Raw genomic sequence first — 22838 nt, forward strand, 5'->3', positions numbered from 1 at the left:
CAGCAACTTGTCAGAGGTACTGGACCCTGTGATACGTAGAAGAATAGATACCTTAGTGTTTAGGCCACTGGCGTTCTTGCAACCAAATGCAATCCTAAGGGTGATGCACTGAGATAAAAATGTCAAGCCCATGAAGAATACACACAAACAACTGAGGGTGAGACAGCGGAGAAGAGAGCAGGCACTGAGGTCTAACTGGAGGGTCTGAACACTATCTGCTTACATCCTCTGCCAGCTGTGTCAGTGTGGGCAAATCTAACTGTGCCTCTGTTTCCACATCTAAAAAAGGGATCATAAGAGCACATACTCAGCATTGCCATAAGCTGAAAACAAACCATTCACAGAGAAGGATTTACTGCTTGACAGAATAATCCTCAATGTATGTTATTTATTTCTAAAAGTGAATTCTTACCAAAGGCACCCAGAAAAACAGGAATACAGACTAGAATTGATTTAGTCATTGGTTTAAGGATTCTGTGTAATACCCCTGCCTTGGCGTTAAAGGTGAAGCAAGGGGAGGGAAAAGCAAGCACCCAAGGCTTTCCGGAGGATCCAAGTCTAGAGTCCAGGTTTATCTCCTCACAACACCCCTCCTTTCCAAGTTCCAGCCACAATGGCCTTCCTTATTAAGCTGAAGCTTCTGCACATGCTTTATTCCACTGTCTAGAACATTCTAACTTTCTGCTTTTGCCTATATAGCAAACTGTTTTACCCCAATATCCACTCTTCCTGAACCCCTAGTAATTAATCTTCAGCTGAGCACATGTTTATTGAGAAAGGAAACTACATTTCCCAGACTCCCTTGCAGCAATGTGGTCATATGACTAGCTTACTGGCCATGTGAACAGAAGTGAGATGTGAACAGAAGTGATGTGGGTGACTTCTGGGTTACACCCTTCTGCTTCCTTCGCTCTGGCTGGAATGTTGACATGGGGGTGCACATTCTTGATTCACAATGAGGGCAGCACCTAGGATAGCACAGCAACGAGACAGGAGGAGCCTGGGCCCCTGGCATCCTCAGGGACAGAGCTGCCATGCAAGCTGGGATTTTTACACCACAGAGAAATGGTTGTTGTTTAGTCACTAAGTCGTATCCAGCTCTTTGCAACCCCATGGACTGTAGCCCACCAGGCTCCTCTGTCCATAGGATTCTCCAGGCAAGAATACTGGAGTGGGTTGCCATTTCCTTCTCCAGGGGATCTTTCTGACCCTGGGATCCAACCCGCATCTCTCATGTCTCCTGCACTGGCGGGTGGATTATTTACCACCAGGGAAGCCCAGAGAGAAATTAGCTTCTATCTTAAGCCACTGTGTTTGGGGTCCTTGTCACATAGAGCTACATTTATAACCTCACACAATCTCCCCACTCAGGGAGTCTCTTCTTTCCATCCATGGATCAAATAAAACCCCTACTGCACTCATTGAGCACCACTGAGCCCCCCTTCACAGCCTTTCATGGCTATGATTTTCCACTCATTTGTTCAATCTCCCACAAGACTGCAACTCAAGGATGGTGAGGAGCCCTGCTCTGCACATCTTTGGATTCCCAGCATCAATTCAGTGCAAGGATAATCAGGAGCCCCTCAGAGAATGCAGACTGAATGGGGCCAGGCCACGGACCAATGGGCAAGAGCTCTGTCCTCTGAGCACAACTCACAGCCCTGGGGCACTGACCCTCAGAGGCTCTGTCTCCTGCCAGGGGCATCCGAGAGGGTGGAACAAGTGCCCTCCTGACACCCACGCAACCTTGCTTCACATCTTCCCCAGATCTCCCTTACACAGAAGTTAAAAAACAAGGCTATCCAACCGCCTGGAAAGGAAACAATTATTAGCAAATTATATAATTAGGCTCATGTTGACATTTCAAGTAAATATATTCATTAAAAATGGGTGGTATCCAAGATGAACAGTAAATGAAACACAGAGAACGTTTTCATAAAACCTCATTCTTATTTTTAAAGAACATCTTAACATGTGGGACATGCGGAGAAAAGGAAGTGAAAATTAAAACGCCCATAACAGATAATCTCTAGAAGAGTGTAATTTTGGAGGACTGTCACATTTTACTGTACTAGCTCCTGTCTTATTTCATTTTATACTGGACCTCTTATAACGTCAAAGAAGAGAATACGAGAAAAGTCCCTTTAAGTAATTCAATCATGACCATGTTTACAGTAACTGAAAACCTGGAACTTCCCAAGTATGCATCCGTCAGCAGCTCTCAGCTGTCAGAGCCCACCTTCATCCCTGTGCACTTAAACACGTCTTCTGAATGCCAGACGACAAAGAAAATCTCCAGAACGAACTTTCCCACCCATCAGCCCAGTTTCAGAGTTGACACCCAACACCTCAGCATGCCTTACCCAGACCCTGACACCCTACAGACACCCTGTAACAGCTGGGCGAATTAGCCTGAATCCTCAGATGCTAGAGACCGACGTCTGAATCCCTGAGGTCAGGCTGGGCTCCATCCTCATTCTGCCAAGGCCTGCATGAGCCCAGAGGTTGCAGGGAGGTGATAAACCAGAAGAGAATCGCCACAGTAGAAATCCCCACGCTACTGCGCTCGACTGTCCGTCACGGTCCCCTCCAGGCCGGCCTCCTATAGAAACACAGCACATGCCTGCTGAGCTTTTCTGAGCTTCCTCTACATCCTGCCTCTTTTCTTTCCAAATCTGAGAGATTCGCAGCAAGATCGTGATCCCCACTTTACAGATGAGGACACTGAGGTTCCCAGAAGGTAAGCAACTGGTCCAAGGTTGCACCAGCCTGGGAACTGGCAGGACTGATTTTCGAGCCTGGGCTCCTGAACCTGGCCTTGAGACCTCAGCCATATACATCCTTGGCTTTCTCTAGTGCTGCACCTTCCCCTCACCCAATAGTGCCTTCAGCTACCAATTCTCTGATCCCCACCACCTCCCCCAACTAATATCCTCTTTGGGAATAACAGGGTCTGACCCAGGGATAAGCGCTCTCTCCAGCCCCTCCCCACCAAATAGCAAATGAACTGCAAGTGGGCCAGCTCTGACTCCAGCATCAAGTGTGAAATGGTCCCCCTAGACACCCCAGGGATCTCAGTAGACAAAAATACACTGCTGGTGGGAATATAAATCGATACACCCACTTTGGCACCCCACTCCAGTACTCTTGCCTGGAAAATCCCATGGACGGAGGAGCCTGGTAGGCTGCAGTCCATGGGGTCGCAAAGAGTCGGACAGGACTGAGCGACTTCACTTTCACTTTTCACTTTCATGCATTGGAGAAGGAAATGGCAAGCCACTCCAGTGTTCTTGCCTGGAGACTCCCAGGGATGGGGGAGCCTGGTGGGCTGCCGTCTATGGGGTCACACAGAGTCGGACACGACTGAAGCAACTTCGCAGCAGCAGCAGCACACCCACTTTGGAGAAGAGTATAGAGATCCTTTTAAAAAACTAAAAATAGAGCCACCACATGACCCAGAAATCCCACTCCTGGGCATATATCTGGAGAAAAACGTAGCTCAAAAGGATACATGCACCCCAGGATCATTGCACCACTGTTTACAATAGCCAAGACATGGAAGCAACCTAAATGTCCACTGACAGATGACTGGATATACATACATACAATGGACTATTACTCAGCCGTTAAAAAGAATGAAATAATCCCATCTGCAGCAACACGGATAGACCCGGAGATTATTGTACTAAGTGAAGTAAGTCAGAAAGAAAAAGACAAATATTGTGATATCACTTACGTGCAGAATCTAAAAAAAAATAAAATGGTACAAGTGAACTTACAGAACGGAAACAGACTCATAGTCTTAGAGAATGAATTTATGGTTACGGGGGAAGGATAGGTTGAGAGTTTGGGACTGACATGTCCACACGGCTATATTTAAAACAGATAGATAACCAGGGCTTCCCTGGTGGCTCAGTGATAAAGAATCCGCCTGCCAATGCCAGAGACACAGGTTCGATCCCTGATCCAGGAAGAGCTGACATGCCTCGGAGCAACTAAGCCTGCAGGCCACAACTACTGAACCTGTGCTTTGGAGTCTGGGAGCCGAAACAAGAGAAGCTACCGCAGTAAGAACCTTGCTCTCTGCAACTAGAGCAAAGCCCAGGCAGCAACGAAGACCCAGCACAGCCAACAATAAATAAACAATTAAAACAGACAAGCAACAAGGACCTACTATAGAATAAATAAATAGATAAATTACTTTAAAAAAAAAAGGGAGAGCCCCATTGCACTACCATCCTCAGAGTCTAATCTAACACATGCCTTTTCTCCTCGGCCCTGGGTGAGTGAAATTGCTTCTGAGGAAGAACCCTTATCAAAGAGCTCCTGGATAATCTAAATTACTACCGGGTCACCTTCCCCAGCACCCTGGAGTTTCACCTTTCCCCTGGGCTTCCGGTCTCCAGCCTGACAAGGCTGATTAGAGGGACTGGGGAAGGCGCTACGACTAACGTACACGTATCATCTGCTCTAAATAATCATGAAAGCAACAACCATAATGATGAGCACCTTCAGAGAGACCCCGCTAGAACTGAGCTACCACTTTCTTAAAAACAAGCTGGGCTTGTTGTAGACAGGAAATAAAACATTTTCAATGATTTTAAATATTCTCTCCACTCCAAACAGTATGTTCTAAAGGAGTCAACAGGCACTACCATATGATATTCATTACAATGTTCTCTTTGAAAGAAAAAAAAAAAAAAAAAAGAAGGGGGAAACAGCAACCTAAATGTCAAACCACAGGCAATAATTATGTAAATTACAGTCCACAATACCAGAAACTGCCGCTTGGACATTTAAAGGCATAATTACAAAAGTTGTGCAGGAACATGGGAAAATTCTCACAAGAATAAATGAAAATGCAGGAGAGAAAAGACCACATAACAATCTGGACAAGATCCGGATGTTAACGCACCAACAAACAACGGCCGATGGAAAAATATGGACAAAAGAAGCAAGAGTCCCAATATACTGAGTGTGCCCACAAATTAACAGAAAAGAGCACACCAGAGTAAAAATGCACAAAAAGGACACTTACATGCACACAACAGAACACGTGAATCACCAAGGAGTATGTCGTAGGATGCTCAACTTCTAAGGGAAATACCGGTGAAAATAAGATATCTTTTTTGTCCATCAAATTAACAGAAGTCAGCCAGGTACAGGGCTGGAAGGATGCCAAGAAATGGGAATTCCCAGTCCCTGTTGCTAGGAATGGACTTGCTACAACCTTTCTGGAAAATAACCGGCCAATGCCCACTGCATATGCATGTGCTCGGTCATGGCCAACTCTCTGCGACCCCGTGGACTGTGGCCCACCAGGCTCCTCTGTCCATGGGATTTCCCAGGCAAGAACACTGGAGTGAGTTGCCATTACCTGCTCCGGGGGATCTTCCAACCCATGGACTGAATCTGCGTCTCTTGTGTCTCCTGTATTGGCAGGTAGATTCTTTACCACTGCACCACCTGGGAACCCCAATACTCATTAAAAACTAAAATGTACAGAATTTTAACCCATGGACAAGGATGTTTACTGGAGCATTGTTTACAGAAGCCAAAAAATGGGAAACAATGCAAGCGATGTTATTAACTGGGAAATGGCTGAATCAATAACAAATCTATAACTTGGAATATTACACAATAGTTTAAGAATTACTACTGAGATTATGTGTACTGCCATGTATCATGTTAAGCAAAAGAAAAAGTAGAGTGATGATAATAATATAACCCACTTTATTTTTAAGCATATTATTTATGTTTATAAACATTTCCATGATTACAGAGAAAGGACAGGAAGAATGGTTATTGGTTAGAAAGAATTAACGCTTTATTTAAATACCTCTATGCTGTTTTCTCACAAGGAGTATCACTTTGTGAACCAGAACACTCTACAATTAAACTAGAAAGTTTACATGTAAAAAATAAGTCATGATAAAATAACTTTTATCGTTTTAGCACGAGAAAATTATGAGTAAAACTTTTACATGTTGTTGAACTGTTAATGTAAAAGTACTTTTTAAACAAAGAAGTCAAAAGATGTTTAAAATTTAAACATATCTTTTTAAAATTAGAACATAAACCAATCACTCTCTGGACCAAACCCACTGGAAGGATGGTTTAACTGCTGGGCAAAATCCTCTCACACACAAGGAAGCAACATGAGTCTGGTCAATTCCCAGCCTGATCAATGCTCTCAAATGCCACGAGCACAACAGGTACTTAATAAATGCTGGTGAGTCCACTGCGTGCGTGCACTCAGCTGTGTCTGACTCTCTGGGACCCCATGGACTGCAGCTTGCCAGGCTCCTCTGTCCATGGAATTTTCCAGGAAAGAATACCGGAGGGGGTTGCAATTTCCTCCTCCAAGAGATCTTCACGACCCAGGGATCAAACCCACGTCTCTTGCACCTCCTGCGCTGGCAGGCCGATTCTTTACCACTGCGCCACCTGGGAACCCCAGTAAATCCATTAGTGAGAGTTTAAACCACAGCTGTCACTTGAGAATCAGAACTATCACATTCCCGACTCTTTGTGACCTCGTGGACTGTAGCCCACTTCTCTGTCCATGGGATTCTCCAGGCAAGAATACTGGAGTGGGTTGCCATGCCCTCCTCCAGGGGCTCTTGCCAACCCAGGGATTGAACCTCGGTCTCCCACATTGCAGGCAGACACTTTAACTTCTGAGCCACCGGGGAAACACATGTATATTATCATATGTGAAACAGATCGCCAGTCCAGGTTCGATGCATGAGACAGGGAGCTCAGGGCTGGTGCACTGGGATGACCCTGAGGGATGGGATGGGGAGGGAGGTTCAGGATGGGGAACACATGTACACCCGTGGCTGATTCATGTCAATGTATGGCAAAACTACTACAATATTGTAAAGTAATTAGCCTCTAATTAAAATAAATAAATTTAAAAAAATAAATAAAGGAGACTCCAAGAAAAGCAAAGAGAAAAAAAAAAAAGAACTGTCACATTTCAAAATGCACAGATCCCCCACCAAGCAATTTCTCAGGGGAAACTGACTCTGCTGAGTCATTTACACCTCTCCACAGAAAGTACCGAGATGAGCACCCAGCGTGTTTGAGGCAGCACTGTTCATGGTGCAGAAAACTGGAACCAAAGACCCTGAAAGCAACCCAGGGAGGACTGGGTGAATACACGGCACAGTCATGTAACAGGAGAGTATGGCTGGTAAAGTGTTATTTCTTTTTCTTTCAATTTCCCTGGACCTACCTCGGACAGAAAAATCAACACGGGTTTCTAAGCGAAAGGAGCAAGATACAGAACGTTATTTAGAATATGAAACTATTTGGGGAGGGAAAAAAGATATTCAATCTCTCCCCGCCCACTCACACTTCCTACATATTTGCATATGCTTGAAATTTTCTAGAAGGACACGCAAGAAACTACCATCAATGGTGACATCTGGGAACAGAGCGCAGGGAGGGGAAGTACTGAAACTTTCACTTTGCCTTCATATTCTTCCAGAATACAGCTTTATTCTAGTATTTTTAAACTTTTTTAAAAATTTTATTTTAATCGGAGGATAATTACTTTACAGTGTGGTGGTGGGTTTTGCCACATATCAACATGAATCAGCCGCAGGTGCATGTGTTCCCCCATCCTGAACCCCCCTCCCATCTCCCTCCCCATCCCATCCTCTGGGTTGTCCCAGAGCACCAGCTTTGAATGCCCTGCTTCATGCATCGAACTTGCGCTAGTCACCTGTTTTACATACGGTAATATACATATTTCAATGTTATTCTCTCATATCATCCCACCCTTGCCTTCTCTGAGTCCAAAAGACTGTTCTTTACATCTGTGTCTCTTTTGCTGCCTTGCATATAGGATCATTGTTACCATCTTTCTAAATTTCATATATATGGGTTAACTTACCGTATTGGCAGAGAAGGCAATGGCACCCCACTCCAGTACTCTTGCCTGGAAAATCCCATGGATGGAGGAGCCTGGTAGACTGCAGTCCATGGGGTCGCTAAGAGTCGGACACGACTGAGCGACTTCCCTTTCACTTTTCACTTTCATGCATTGGAGAAGGAAATGGCAACCCACTCCAGTGTTCTTGCCTGGAGAATCCCAGGGATGGGGAAGCCTGGTGGGCTGCCGTCTATGGGGTCGCACAGAGTCGGACACGACTGAAGTGACTTAGCATAGCATAGCATAGCATACCGTATTGGTGTTTCTCTTTCTGACTTACTTCACTCTGTATAACAGGCTCCAGTTTCATTTACCTCATTAGAACTGACTCAAACGTGTTCTTTCTTATAGTTGAGTAATATTCCGTTGTGTATATGTACCACAACTTCCTTATCAATTCATCTGCCAATGGACATCTAGGTTGCTTCCATGTCCTAGCTATTGTAAACAGTGCTGCAATGAACATTGGGGTACACGTGTCTCTTTCAATTCTGGTTTCCTTGGTGTGTATGCCCAGCAGTGGGATTACTGAGTCATATGGCAGTTCTATTTCCAGTTTTTTAAGGAATCTCCACACTGTTCTCCATAGTGGCTACACCATAAACTTTTTTTAAAGTTGCAACTTTTTATTTATTTATTTATTTAATATTTTATTTATTTGGCTGCAGTGTGTCTGCATGGAGGCAGGCAGGATCTTTTAGTTGCGGCATCTGGGATCTAGTTTCCTGACCAGGGATCAAACCTGGGCCCCCTGCATTGGGAGCACAGAGTCTTAGCCACAGGACCAAGAGGGAAGTCTCTAAAGTTGTAACTTCTAAAAGATAATTCTTTGAAAGCAATAGCATAATCAAAAGAGTTACTGTGCAAGAACTTCCAGGTCAATTCAACATCTATTTTAAAAAGAAGACTTTTTTTTAGCAACCCTTTAGAAAGTCATCTTAATCATGTAAGAAAAGCACCTCATCATGTTAATGGGTCCTAAAAAGCCTTTGAGGGGAATCAAGGGCAGTGGGGATTTCCAACCTGATCTGACCCTGAACAGTGTGGCCAATGTTCTGAAACAGATAAAAACACATAAACACATAAACTTAATTTTTAAAACCTGAGACCCATTCAAACCTAAATAAATCAGAAGACCACGATATCGGGGAGCAAGTAATAATGTTCCATCTCCCTGCCAAGCTGCAGCAAGCTTCCTCCTTGGAGTTTCCAGGCCCTTCTTAGTACCACAAGTCATTTTATTAGTGCTGAAGGCATTTTGGTAGCAGGCTCCAGGCCAGATTTTCCTTATATGGGCTCCACAGTTCCTTTGATCACTCCATGCACCTCAGGGCCTTTGCACGTGCTGTCCCCTCTATCTGAGATTCCATTCCCCCAGCCCTCGCACAGCCAGCTTTGCCATGGGTCAAAGGTCAAGAGTCATCTCCTTTGAAAGGCCTTCCCTGGACATACCCCCATCGCAGCTCACACCCTAGTTCGTCCCAGTTCATGTCTTTGTGGCATTCGCCGCTATCCAAAATCAGTTTGGTCATCCCCAGCATCAGCTCCATGAGAACATGGGTCTCGTCCGCCTTGTTCGTGGCTGTATCTCCAGTGTCTAGAACAGTGGCAGTGTGCCGCAGATGCTCAACTAATAATAAAAGACTGAATAAATGAATGAGTGAGAAATGGTTGTGGGAAGAACAGGAGAACGAATCCAGTTGTAAAGATCACACTCAAGTACTCTGCACCAGGGAAACACAGGCTCCTGATAACAACTCTCCAGGGAGGAAGGCACTCCAAACAGGTAGCCAAGAAAACATGAAGGAAGGTTCTCACGGAGACAATTCACTGAGAGGGAAGGGAGAAGCCTCGTAAAACCTCAATTACTGCCTGAGGGCCTGACGCCACCCTCCCTGGGCATCTAGACCCATTTTCCAGGACCTGCAATCTCCCCCGGGAGATACAATCCCACAATTAAACCAAGGGGACACTTAAGTAGAATCTCCACTTTGTAACTGTCCACCTCTCCTGGAGCAGTTTAAGATGCAGGAGCAGCTGATCTCTCTAGACAAGCACTTCACTCTGGGGCCAAACCTTCACACCACCCCACCCTTTCCCACCCACCTCCCCAGCCAGAATGGATTAGGGAAAAGCAGCCCGAGATGGAAAGAGGCAGGCAAACAGCATGAAAACAGCTGCAATCTCCTTCTCTGGCTAATTGGAGTTTAACCCTCTTCGCATCTCATTAAGCTTCTCCACGGCAACCTCAATAAGCCAATTACATGAGGTGTTCAACAGCTTAAAAACTCAGGGGGCTGCGTGTTGAGGCAAAAGTCTTGCCCCAGATTTCTTCTCTGGGTTCCTCCACATCAATGGCTGTGGGACTTCCCCACCCAGGGGACAGGTGACAACATCTGGAGACACTTTTGTTGTCACAACAGGGAGAAGGTGCTACCGGCATCTCGTGGGGAGAGACCAGGGCTGCAGCTGAACAGCCTACAAGGCCCAGGGCGGCCCCACAACAGGGAATTACCTGGCCCCAAAGGTCCAGCATGTCCAGGCTGAGAAACTGCTCTACACCTACCAGCCCTCCCCTACGGGGGCTTCCTCACGGCCCAGCCTTGTCAAGATAAGTCGAGTCCCATGCCTTCACCACAAAAGACCTGTCTGTCCCATTACCAGGCAAGGCTGGGGGAAACACTGGCCTCAGGAAGTTCAAGTCCTTGTCATTATCCCAAAACATTTTGTTCAGTCACTCAGTCGTGTCCAACTCTTTGTGACCGCATGGACTGCAGCACACCAGACTTCACTGTCCTTCACTATCTCCTGGAGTTTGCCCTAACTCATGTCCATTGAGTCAACGATGCCATCTAACCATCTCATCCTGTCTTTCCCTTCTCTTGCCTTCAGTCTTTCCCAGCATCAGGGTCTTTAACAATGAGTCGGCTCTTCACATCCGGTGGCCAAAGTACTGGAGCTTCAGTTTCAGCATCAGTCCTGTCAGTGAATATTCAGAGTTGATTTCCTTTAGGATTGACTGGTTGGCTCTCCTTGCAGTCCAAGGGACTCTCAAGAGTCTTCTCCAGCATCACAGTTCAAAAGCATTTTACTAGCCATTTCTTTCTTTCTGTAAAAGGTCCAGGCAAGTTTTTACGGGCTAGCATGTTACTGACCATTAAGATCTGATGAAATCTAGGCCTTATCCCACCATGAAAACCTGGAGGGAGACACTGACTCTAACACCTACAGATCCAGGTGGACTCCACTGATGAAGGAAGCAGACCAAGGGAGAAAGCACAAAGGGAAAAAGGCAATGGATGCCGGGCCTTAGAAGTAAAGTAGCAATAAGGAGGAGAAGGGATTGTGCCAACCCGGGGCCAGCCTGTTCTGGCAGGCTGCTCTGTCGGAGGGGGCAGCCCCAGCCGACCACCCACGACGTATAAGCGAAGGCCCTCACGCAGTCAGATCTCCTGATTTTCCAAAAGTCAGAAATGCAGACCGTTCTGTGAATTCTTCTCATCAGTAAATATCAGCAATCACAGTAATTCCACGTTAAAATAAAGCCAGAGCAGAACACTAGCGAGCTAGATCTAATCCCCCAATGGAACTTGTGCCTCAAGATACTCAAATTCAAACGTTAATCGCACCTACTGTATGTGCAACGTACTGAGTCCTGGAAAAAGAGAGGCCAGACTCAGTTTTCAACTTTGCAAGACAAAACATAAGCAGGCAGATGTGGAACCTGGAAGGCTCAGTCCACCTGGGTTCCCATTCCAAACAGGTGAGGGTCTATTTCATCCTTAGAAGACTCTGGGAAGAGGCTTCAAGCCAGCTCAAAAGTCACTCCAAAGCCTCCTGTCATTCATTCATTATTTACTGAGAATCTACTATGTTCCAGGCACTGAGGCTGGGATTACAGCCATAAGAACAAGCACAGGCAAAAACCCCTCCTTCCCTCCGTGAAGCTGAACTTTTGGCGGGAGTTTACAGACAGTAAACAAAATAAGTAAGACTTATTTTGGCAGTAAGTGCTGGGTTGCAGGGTTGGAGGGAGCCACAACAAAGCAGCAGGGAGTCCAGGAAAGGTTGCTTGGGCTGACACTAGGACAAGGATCTGAAAGTGCACAAGCATTCTGGGCAGGGGAAACAGCAAGTGCAAAGGCCCCGAGGCAGCCAGTTCTGGAGCAAAGGGAGACAGATGTAGCAGGCAGTTTGATCAGAGAGGTGAGGGATCAGATGCTCTTAGGCCTTGTAAGTTTCTCTGAGGCCTCTGGCTTTTTCCCTGAGGGATGCAAGGAGTCGCTGCAGGGTATAGGGCAGAAGGTCTAGGTATAGGGAGAGGGTCTGAGCTGTGTCTTTAACAGGATTCCTCTGGCCACAGGGCTGAGACCAGACTGCAGGGTCAAGGAGGGCAGCAAGGAAAGCACTGAGGTGCGAACAGCCAGCTGCAGGATTGAGGCTGTGATGGCTCTGGCCAGAGAGGAAGGCAAGGAGGTAGTGAGAAGCAGGCAGATTTGGAAACATTCTGAAGGAACAGGCAACAGGATTTGCTGATTTGCTGATGAGATGTGGAATGGGAGGCAAGGAGGGGAGTCACGGCTGATGCAGGGTTTCGGCCTGAATTTCTGGGGCAGAGCTGCCCTGGTCCACTGAGATGGGGAGGACTGGGGCGGTCCTCCCCATAGGGGGGCATAGGGGGAATGGGAGGGAGACCTCTAAGTTCATCGTGGTGGCGGTGACTTAGTTGCTAAGTCATGTCTGATTCTTCGTGATCCCATCGACTGTAGCCCGCCAGGCTCCTCTGTCCCTGAGATTTCCCAGGCACGGATACTGGAGTGGGTAGCCAATCCTTTCTCCAGGGGATCGTCCTGACCCAGGGATTGAACCCAGGTCTCCTGCATTGCAGGCGGATTCTTTACTGTGAGCCTCCAGGGAAGCCCAAGTTCCGCATGGGACGAGGTAAACCAGCGACACCCAGGTGGAGATGTCGGCTCCAAAAAGTTGAGAATGTGAATGGAAAGAGAGATTTTTCATCCACCACCACGTTCCAAAGGTAAGGCTACCCCAAACAGAGCCTGTCCAGCCGGGAGAAGGAGACTAGCTTCACCCTGCCCTGTCGTTTCAGAGAGTGCCCTCTTCTCCTCCCAAAGCCATTTACCTTGTCATGCTGCCATTCTGGGCCTCAGGTGGGGTGGACAGAGGGGACGACCCCACCAGTTCCAGGGGCCCCATGGCTCTAGTCCACATGGGAAGAAGAGACCAGGAGGGGCAGACATAAAGGAGGAGAGAAAGGTGGAGGAAAGCACAGTGATGCATCTAAAAACCCACAGGAAGCTTAAAGGATGGAGGAAAAAAATGGCTCTTTCTACATTATAGTGAGGCCACAGGGAGTTAATTATGCCAGAAATTAGACTGACGCCAAGGTCAGACCTTACCCCAAGAAGAATTTCAAATGGCTTCTAAAATACTTCTTTTGGGGACTTCCTTGGTGATCCAACGGTTAAGACTCCAAGCTTCCAACGCCAGGGGTGTGGGTTCAATCCCTGGTCAGGGAAACGAAGATCCTACATATTGTGCAGTGTGGCCAAAAAATTGAAAAAATAAAACACTCCTTTTCTCCCACCTTTTGGCAGCCAAACTGAATATTCAGGGGGTTACTGAGGTGGAAGAAGGTTCAGGGCATCTCCGAGGCAAATAACCCCAGGACAAAATGATCAGCAGGACTCCATGAACCAAACACAGAGCCACCGATCCCTGAAGCAGCAAGTACAGTAGCAAAAATTAACTAGAGAATTCCAGCTAGTGCATCACTTAAATTTACCGAGGGCCACCTGTATACCAGGGCTTCCCTGGTGGCTCAGTGGTAGACAACACGACTGCAATGCAGGAGACGCAGGTTCAATCTCTGGGTTCAGAAGATCCCCTGGAGAAGGAAATGGCAACCCACTCCAGTATTCTTCCCTGGAGAATCCCATGGAAAGGGGAGGCTGGGTGGCTATAGACCATGGGGTCGCAAGAATGGGACACAACTTAAAGAGATTAAACCACCAAACACCATACCAACTGTATACCAAGCAACAACATCCTAAGTACCTGCTGAGGATTCGCTTGGTACTGTGTTAACATCCCCATTATTCAGGTGTGGAAACTGAGGCATGGAGTGGCGGGGAGTGATTTGCCCAGGGAGTAGAGCCAGGATTTGAACTCTAGGGATCCAAGCACTGCTCAGAGCCGTCATACACCACTGCTTACTGACTTGTCACTTACTTTTTGACATTTTCTGATTTTTCTACACTGGACTTGCAATAAATTAATAAACAATTTTTTGGTTAAAAAAATTAGCTTGCAAGGGGAGGCCCAGGCCCATTTGCCCAACCATCATTCAAACATCAGCCACAAAACAGCCCTTCCCACCTACTCCACACCAAGCACCCTCAAAAATAAATAAATAAATAAAAGCAAACCCAGGGCTGGCGAACTTGGCCCCTATTTTCCATTTAGATAACCAAGTTCCTCTTTTTTCATCCCAGAGCATTTGCCTGGGTGAAGGTGGTAAGTCAGCCGAACCCTCACCACGGGTTATTTCCACATCGTGTGGTTTTTCTGGCCCTTTCCTGGGGCTCAGAGGCAGGCAGACTCAGGAACAAAACTCTGATTAGAGTCTCAGGTGGGCTAGTCGCGTTGATTTCTAAACACATGACCTTGGTCAAGGGAGGAGCCAGGCATGACCGGGTGGATGGCCCAATCCCATGCCCCAGCTTAAGAAAAAGTGGGTCCAAAGGAAGGACCAGCAACCTGAAACACACAACTTCATCTCTGGAAAGAAAGCAATAACCATTGTTTACCTCTGTGCGGGGCATGGGCTGAGTGGCTTGCACAGATGAACTCATTTTACTCTGCAAAACAACTGTAGCAGGTTGAGGCTGTGGGGGCCCACACCCCTATTTTACAGATGAGGAAGCTGAAGCACAGACAGACATGGTGGCTTGCCCAAGATCACATAGTTACCTAGTGGCTGGCAGGTCAGTCTCTCCCGGCCTTGAGTGGGTGCCCTGGGAAACACAGAAGTCACCTGCTCTTGATTACATTTGGTTTCTCAGGCTACCTGGAAATGCTCACGCCCCCGCTGCCTGCACTCAAACCCTGGTTCCAGGGCACCTTGAGAAACTGGGACAACCAGTGAGTCCAGAAATCCAGAGGGAGGAAGGGCAGAGCAAAGTCTGCAAGGCCAAAGACTGGCAGAGAGATGGAGGGCCTGGCCGAAGGGAAAGCCAACCACCTGGCAATTTCTGTAGCAAAAGTCCTTGCAGGAGAAAAATAAAAAACAAAACACACAACAGATTTCCTCAGATAAGCTTCTTCAGCTAAGTAAACAGATGACACCCCCAAACCCATTCGACGTTGGAAAACCTGATGCCATCCATCAACCGCCAGTTGCCATCAATACAATACATCCTGGTGAAGAATTCATGGTCACCTATTTTATCCCCTCTGTAATTCAGAACAAAATAAACAAGGAAATTCTCCAGTATCACAGCAACACTAGACCAGATCCCCATCTGATTCTTGCAGAAATAATCTTGTTGTTGTCACTGGGTACTGGGAGCAAGGACTCCTCAGATTTTCCTGTCTCTGCTAAGTACAATACTACTTTGCAAGTAAGTCTGCTCCCCAATCAATCCTGGACCTTGAGTGCAAAGCGTCTGTACTATTTCCAGCCCCCGAGTAAATCCCCTTGGCCTGAAAATGTGAGACACAGCCAGATGTGTGTGGTTGTTCTAACAAGTGATACCTACCGCCCCCATCCCCCAAATAAACCCTTCCCATGGGGCCCTCGAAGATGACTTATCAACACTCCAAATGCAACCTTCAAGGAGAGGACCACAAAACAGAACAAGAAGGTATTTGGAGATGCTAGTCACTGGCTCCAAAGAACCAGGGGTGTTTCCCGATTCCTAAACAAAAGCGGAAAAACTATCCTGCCCAGGTTTGCCTACTGTTAATAATCAAGAGAGTAAGACACAGAAGTGCTTCCTGTAACAGAGGCAAATCGCATTAGAGAGAAACTAAAGCCCAAGACACTGGGGATTAAGCCAGAGTGGCCTCCGGAGACCCGGCCAGGCTCAACAGCAAAGATTCAGAAGGAACCTGGGGTTGGTCCCCACACAGAGAAGCCTCAGGTCTCAGGTGCGGAACAGCACAAAATCCACTGGTACCAGGATCCTTGGGTATCCTCAGCTGACCCCCAAATCTGACCCCACGGTCAAGCAAGTCAGGGCAGGGGTGAGCAGCCCCACCTTCTTTCCTAGCTATTCCTGAAACTTCCCTAATTCTTCCCCTGTCCCCTCAAACTCGACCCCCCTACACACACCCAGAGCCACAGTAATTAAACAGAAGTAAAGTAAAAGATGTCAAAAACATGTAACCACAGGAACTTAATGTGTATGCAAAACAACTGGGGAGGGGGCAAACCTCAAGTCAGCCACTGGAAGCCCCTTTCCACAGTCTGAGCCCCTCCCCACCTCAGCCCTTTGGCAACCGGGTGTTTGTGAAAGCGGGTTCCAAGCCACAAAGGAGATGGGGGAACTTAAGCAGGGAGACACCCCTCATCTCTGGCGTCTCCGTCCGTGGAAGGTTATTTTCAAGTGGAGGGGGAACCCCAGAGAAGAAAGGGCCCCTCTTCTCGGCCCCCTCTCCCAGGCTCTGGCCCCTCACCTTTCCCAAAAAGCCCCAGAGCCAGGCATTTGCAACCCCTCCCCAACGCCCTGCTTCCCTGGAACCCAGTCACCCAAGTTTTCCGCCCCCCATCAGCTGCGCTCCCGAAGGGGGCCGGCTGAGGGCAGGGTGGGGAGCGGGCCCCGCCAGGCCGGCTGCGGGGAGGGGAGCGCGGCGTTCGGGGTGGCAGGGGACCCCGGGACCGCGGGCCCAACCCGCTCGAGCCCGGCGCTTCCCCCTGCCGGCCGGCCTCCCCGCCCGCATGCCGGCCTCCCTGCCGCTGCCGCTCACGTCCGCCGGCCCCACGCGATCCGAGCGGCCGCCGAGCACGTACCCAGAAGGGGTCGGAGCCATCGACGCTGCAGAAGTCCCGGAGCGCCATGCGGCCGGCTCGGGCACGGCGGGCACGGCGGGCAGCGGCGGGCGGACGGGCCCGGCTGCTGGCGGCGGCGGCGGTGGCGGTGGCGGCGGCGGGGAGGGCGGGAGGCAGCGACTGAGGGAGCCGGGGCCGCAACGCCGCCTGGTTGGCCGGCGCGTCACGGGGATGCGGCGGCCCCGCCCCGCCCGGCCCCGCCCCGCTCACCTCGCCCGGCCCGCCTGGGCCACGCGGAGAGTTCGCACGCTAGACCTTGCGGCCACCAGGACCGGACCCCCGCCCTCCCTAGGCGCCCGATCCCACCCCCACCACACCCCTATCAGAGGCTCGGGAAAGACCGAGCGCGACCGTTGTGTCCCGACCCCAGACCAGTTTTCAAATCCTGTTGTAACAACAACATCGAGACGACAGCAACAGTAATAGAAACCACCAGGGGCAATAATATGCACTGATCCCTCTATGAGCGCAGAGTGCCAGACACCGTAGCTGCGTCCTCATTGGACTCTGTTGTGACTCCCTTTTCATGAAGGAAGAGAACTAAAGGCAGAGAGGTTGAGTGACTTCTCCAGGGTCCTCCGGGCTAACCCGGCCTGCTGGCTCAAGAGCTGACTGGGAAACTGCAGGAGGTGGATACTCAATCTAATCTGCCCTGTACAGATGGAGAAACTTAAGTTCAGAGAGGTGAAGCGACTGACCCAAGGACACATAGCAGGCAAATAGCAGGAGCTGGATTGGAAGCCATGACCAGCCTGACTCAAGGCCTGAAGACTCCAAACCCTATCCCAAACAGCTCTGTGCAGAGAAGCTTGGCATTTTCTCCACTCTCTCTATAGCACTCAGGAAATAACCAGGCTATTGATCCTCACCTTTGAAGTCAAGAAAGGGAGGCCTAGAGATACAGTAAAAATTAATAAGCATTCACAATCATGGGGCTTCCGAAGGCTGAGATAGCAATGAACTTGAACTAACTTGTGAAATGCTCACTAGAACCCCAAGAGGTAAGTACTGTTATTATCCCCATCTTGCAGTTGAGGAGACTGCAGCCCAGTGAGGCAAGAGTACTTTGTCAGGGATGGTGTAGACAGTAAGTGGCCTAGGTCCCCCTCAGGGTGAGTGGATTTTTATGGGATAATTACTTTCAGGTAATAATGCTCTTTGGGCTGTTGCTCTGACATTTATAGTGAACAAATACTTACTGAGCATTTACTATATGCTGGGTCTTGCTAGAAACAAGACAAAGTTTCTGCTCTTATAATGCTTTTATAAAGCATTGGGGTTTCTTGTGGGGGGTTTCTTTGTGGGGTTTCTTGTGAGGGTTTAAGTGTGTGGTTTTGTTTTGTTTTGTTTGATGGGAGGAACAGGTTAATCAAATGATCACCTAAAGGGTATTTACAGCTGTGATAAAACCTAAGAAGAAAGTGGAAGTAAGAGGGTTTTAAAGGATCCTGGCCTACTGGCAGTGGAAGTCAGGGAAGGCTGCCTGGAGGAAGAATCTTTTGAGCTGAGAAACAAGTGATGAGTCTGGTTTCATGGGGTCTGAGCTGTGTTCTGGGATAAGAAAACAGCTTGTGGAAAACCATGTAGCAGGACAGAGCAAGTCCCTGGAGGAACCTGAAGACAGGAATCCGGAGAGAGAAGCAGAAAGGGCTCATCTTTGGCAGGAGGGATCAGGAGGTCCCAGAGTATGCAGGGCCATGTTGGCCAGGGGAGAGATTTCAGCCTGGTCCCATGAGTGATGGGGAGCCACTGATGGATTTTAAGCAGGGCCCAAGATGGTCAGATTTATTTCCATTTTTACTCAAATTCTTCATTCATTCATTCTTCCAACAAGTATTTATTGAGCAAACATATGAAAAGGTGCTCTCCGTCATTAGTCATCAGGTAATTGCATCAGGTAAAACCCCAGTGAGATACCATTACACACCCACCAGAATGACTAAAAGGAAATGGCTAAATCTTGTCACAGCTGTTACAGCACGACTGAAACTGTAGTGGACGTGTAAATTGGTTCAACCACTTTGGAAAACCATTTGGCAGTTTTTCCTAAAGCTAAACATGCAAGTACGCAGTGACACAGCAATTCCATTTCTCAAAGGAGTGCTTACATCCACCAAAAGACAGCCACCAAAAATGTTCAGAACAGCTTTACTCAGATACGCCAAACCAGAAACAACTTGTCAGAAGGATGAATGAACTGTGGTATATTCACACAATAGAGTATGTAGAGTATGAGAGAGCAAAAAATAAATAAAAAAGCATCAAACAACTAGTGCATGTAACAATATGGACAAATCTCACAACAGGTAATAAGGAACAGACAAAGACAAGCACGAAAGACTGTATTTCTCACGATCACATATAGATAAAGCTCAAGCACAGGCGAAAACTAATAGATGTTGATTGACGTCAGAATAATGGTTACTGTTAGGGAGTATGATTAGGAAGGGGTACAAGAGAGCCTGCTGGAGAGCTGAAAATGTCCTTAACTTGATCTGGTGGTCATTAGGTGGTTTATACCTACACACACACATTTTAAAATTCATTGAGATGGACACTGAAGTTTGCTATACTTTTACACTTTATAAGGTATAAAACTTATACCTTAGGGGACTCCCTGACAGTCCAATGGTTAAGACTATGTGCTTCCACTGCAGGGCACAGTTTCAATCCCTGGACGGGGAACTAAGATCCCACATGACACACGCTGCAACTTAAAAAAAAAAAAAAAATGTTAGACCTTACGTGAAAATTTAATGAGGCTTCCCAGGTGCCGCTAGTGGTAAAGAACCTGCCTGCCAATGCAGAGACATGGATTCAGTCGCTGCATCAGGAAGATCCCCTGGAGGAGGGCATGGCAACCCACTTCAGTATGCTTGCATGGAGAATCCAATGGCCAGGGACGGCTAGCGGGCTGTGGTCCATAGGATCGCAAAAGAGTCAGACACGACTGAAGGGACCTAGCATGCACACACACACCTATACACACAAGACACATTTTAAAAGTCATTGAGCTGGCCACTTAAGGAAGCTATGCTTTGCTCTATAAGTTATGCCTTAGGAAACTCCTTGGTGTTTCAATGGTTAGGACTCTGTGCTTCCACTGCAGGAGGCACGGTTTCAACCCCTGGTCAGGGAACTAAGATCCTGCGTGCCACACAGTGTGGCCAAAACAAACAAAGTTATATCTTATACGAAAATTTAACATAGAAAATAAGTATAGAAATTAAAAATATTTATTGGGGCCTACCATGTAGGTGCTGTAGACACATCGGTGAACAGAACAAGGATCTCTGCCTTCATGAGGAGCAAGCAGAAGACAGACCAAACAAATGAGGTTTCTGTTTTCCAGGAGCAGAAACTGGGGGTTAGAGGGATGAGGTAACTTGCCCACGATCCCACAGCTGGGATGTGGCAGAGAGGAGACCCAGCCCTGCTCTTAACTGCCAAGCCCTCCCCGCACTTCTTTTCAGCCACAAACTCAAAAGTCTTCCCCTCCCCTTCTTTCCAAGCCCCTTCCTTCCTCTCTGCAGCCCTGGAACAGTAATGAACACCCTTAGACCCAGAGGCTCTGGGCCCTGGGCCAAACCCACCCAATGAAAGCAAACAAAATAAATTGATGGTGAAAATGCAGGATCTCAGTTTCAAGTATCAGCTGCCCTGGTAGACCATGAGTTCAGTGAATCATATATGAGAAAGGCCAGAGAGATCCTTTTTATGTTCTCTGGAATCGGAACCTCCTGTTCCTGTTCATTTATTTCACAGGACTTTTCATTATTTGTAATCATCTAGTTATTTACACCGTAGAGGCCTCCCTAGCCATACTGGAAGCTTCCAGCTCCTGCTATCTCTCACCTGGACTGCTGTACCAGCCTTCTGTCTGGTCTCCCATCCCTGTCCTTCCCTGATGTAATCTGAGCTCAACACACCAACCCGGGGTGTGGGGGAGGTCCTATTAAAACAAGAAAGCAACACCCTTGCGTAAAGTTCCCCTGGCCTCCTATTGTGCTTAGTACAAAAGTCTATGGGATGTGATCCAGCAATTCCATTTCTGGGTAGACACCCCGAAGAAGTGAAAGCAGAAACTTGATATTCACACACCCATGTTCATAGCAGCATTGTCCACATTAGTCAAGACGTAGAAGCACCCCAAGTGTCCATCAACAGATGAATAAAGAAAACATCATCTATAGGCAATGGAATATTATTCAGCCTTAAAAAGGAAAGAAATTTTCACTCATGCTGTAGGGATGAAATTTGAAGTCTTCAGTTCAGTTGCTTAGTTGTGTCCAACTCTTTGCAACCCCATGGACTGCGGCGCGCCAGGTTTCCCTGTCCATCACCAACTCCCGAAGCTTGCCCAACTCACATCCATCAAGTCAGTAATACCATCCAATCATCTCATCCTCTGTCCTCCCCTTCTCCTCCTGCCTTCAATCTTTCCCAGCATCAGAGTCTTTTCCAATGAGTTAGTTTTTCACATCAGGTGGCCAAAGAGTTGGAGCTTCAGCTTCAGCTGAAGACATTATGTTAAGTGAAATAGGACAGTCAGAAGAGGAGAAATATTGGATGAGTCCACTTACATGTAGCTCCCAGAGTAGTCAGTCTCACAGAGAGAAAAAGTGAAATGGTGGTTGCCAGGGGTGAGGGATGTGATGGGGACTTGATGTTTAATGGGCACTGAGTTTCTATTTGACAGTTGGACAACCATATGAGTATAATTAATGCCACAGAACTAACTGTACACTTAAAATGGTCATAAAATGTATCATTTTATGTTGTGTACATTTTACTACGATTAAAAAAAAAATGTGAGAAAAAGGAGCAAAAGACTTAAAAAAAAAAAATCCTGAAATTCCCTGGTGGTTGAGACTCTCAGCCTCTTCCGGTAGTTGAGAATCAGCCTGCCAGCACAGGGGACTCGGTTCAATCCCTGGTTCAGAAAGAATCCCCATGCCATAGGGCAACCAAGCCTGTGTGCCATACCTCCTGAGTCCAGGCTCTGGAGTCTGTGCTTCGCAACAAGAGAAGCCACCACAGTGAGAAGCCGCTCACCTCAACTTGACAATAGCTCCTGCTCGCCAGAAAGCCCATGCGCAGCAATGAAGACCCAGTGCAGCCAAAAATAATCAGACAGACCTACTAGGCCTCTGTGACCTGGTCCTTACCCATCCGTGTCATCTTTTTTCTTTTTAAAATTTATTTCTGGCTGTGCTCTCTGTTGCTGCTCAGGATTTTCTCTAGCTGCAGTGCACGGGTTTCTCTTGTTACGGAGTGCACACTATCTAGGGTACACAGGCTTCAGTAGTTGTGGCGAGTGGGCTCAGTACTTATGGCTCCAGGCTCTAGAGCACAGGCTCAATAGTTGTGGTGCATGGGCTTAGTGGGATGTGGGCTCTTTCCGGATCAGGGATCGAACCTGTGTCTTTTGCATTGGCAGGCGGATTCTTTACCACTCAGCCACCTGGGAAGCCCCCCAGTGTCATCCTGAACCCCTTTGTCCTCAGTCGCTATGCTACTGCAGCCACACTGAGAACTTTCTGTTTCTTGAACCCCCCACCAAGCTCATCCCACCTCCAAATCTTTCCCCTGGCTGATCCCTCTACCTGGAACCCTTAGCCTCTGGAGCATCATGTAGCCTGGGCTCCCCTTAGACAGGCTTAGCCACCATCCCCTCATCTCACCCCTGCTCTAATGCAATCTGAAATTTGTCATTGGTTCTTCCTCCTCCTACAATAAGAGCATGACTTCGTCTTCCTTCCCATTTCAGTCAGCAAATATTTATTGCCAGCCTGTGTTCTGAGCAGGAGGTAACAAACTACCACC

At 47.7% G+C, this 22838-nt stretch overlaps 1 protein-coding gene across 3 annotated transcripts in view; it reads right to left on the minus strand.

The window, feature by feature from the left end:
- The window catches only part of ABCC1 (ATP binding cassette subfamily C member 1 (ABCC1 blood group)), a 152161-nt gene extending 135044 nt beyond the window's left edge, over positions 1-17117 (minus strand). For all 3 annotated transcript variants that reach the window (XM_070363190.1, XM_070363189.1, XM_070363188.1), the window contains exon 1: positions 16974-17117. In XM_070363190.1, the coding sequence (XP_070219291.1) occupies positions 16974-17021 (48 nt within the window). In that variant the 5' untranslated portion in view covers positions 17022-17117. The remainder of the gene's footprint in view (positions 1-16973) is intronic.
- Positions 17118-22838: the final 5721 nt, after the last annotated feature.

The sequence above is a fragment of the Bos mutus genome, chromosome 25, assembly GCF_027580195.1.
Source record: "Bos mutus isolate GX-2022 chromosome 25, NWIPB_WYAK_1.1, whole genome shotgun sequence".
NCBI lineage: Eukaryota > Metazoa > Chordata > Mammalia > Artiodactyla > Bovidae > Bos > Bos mutus.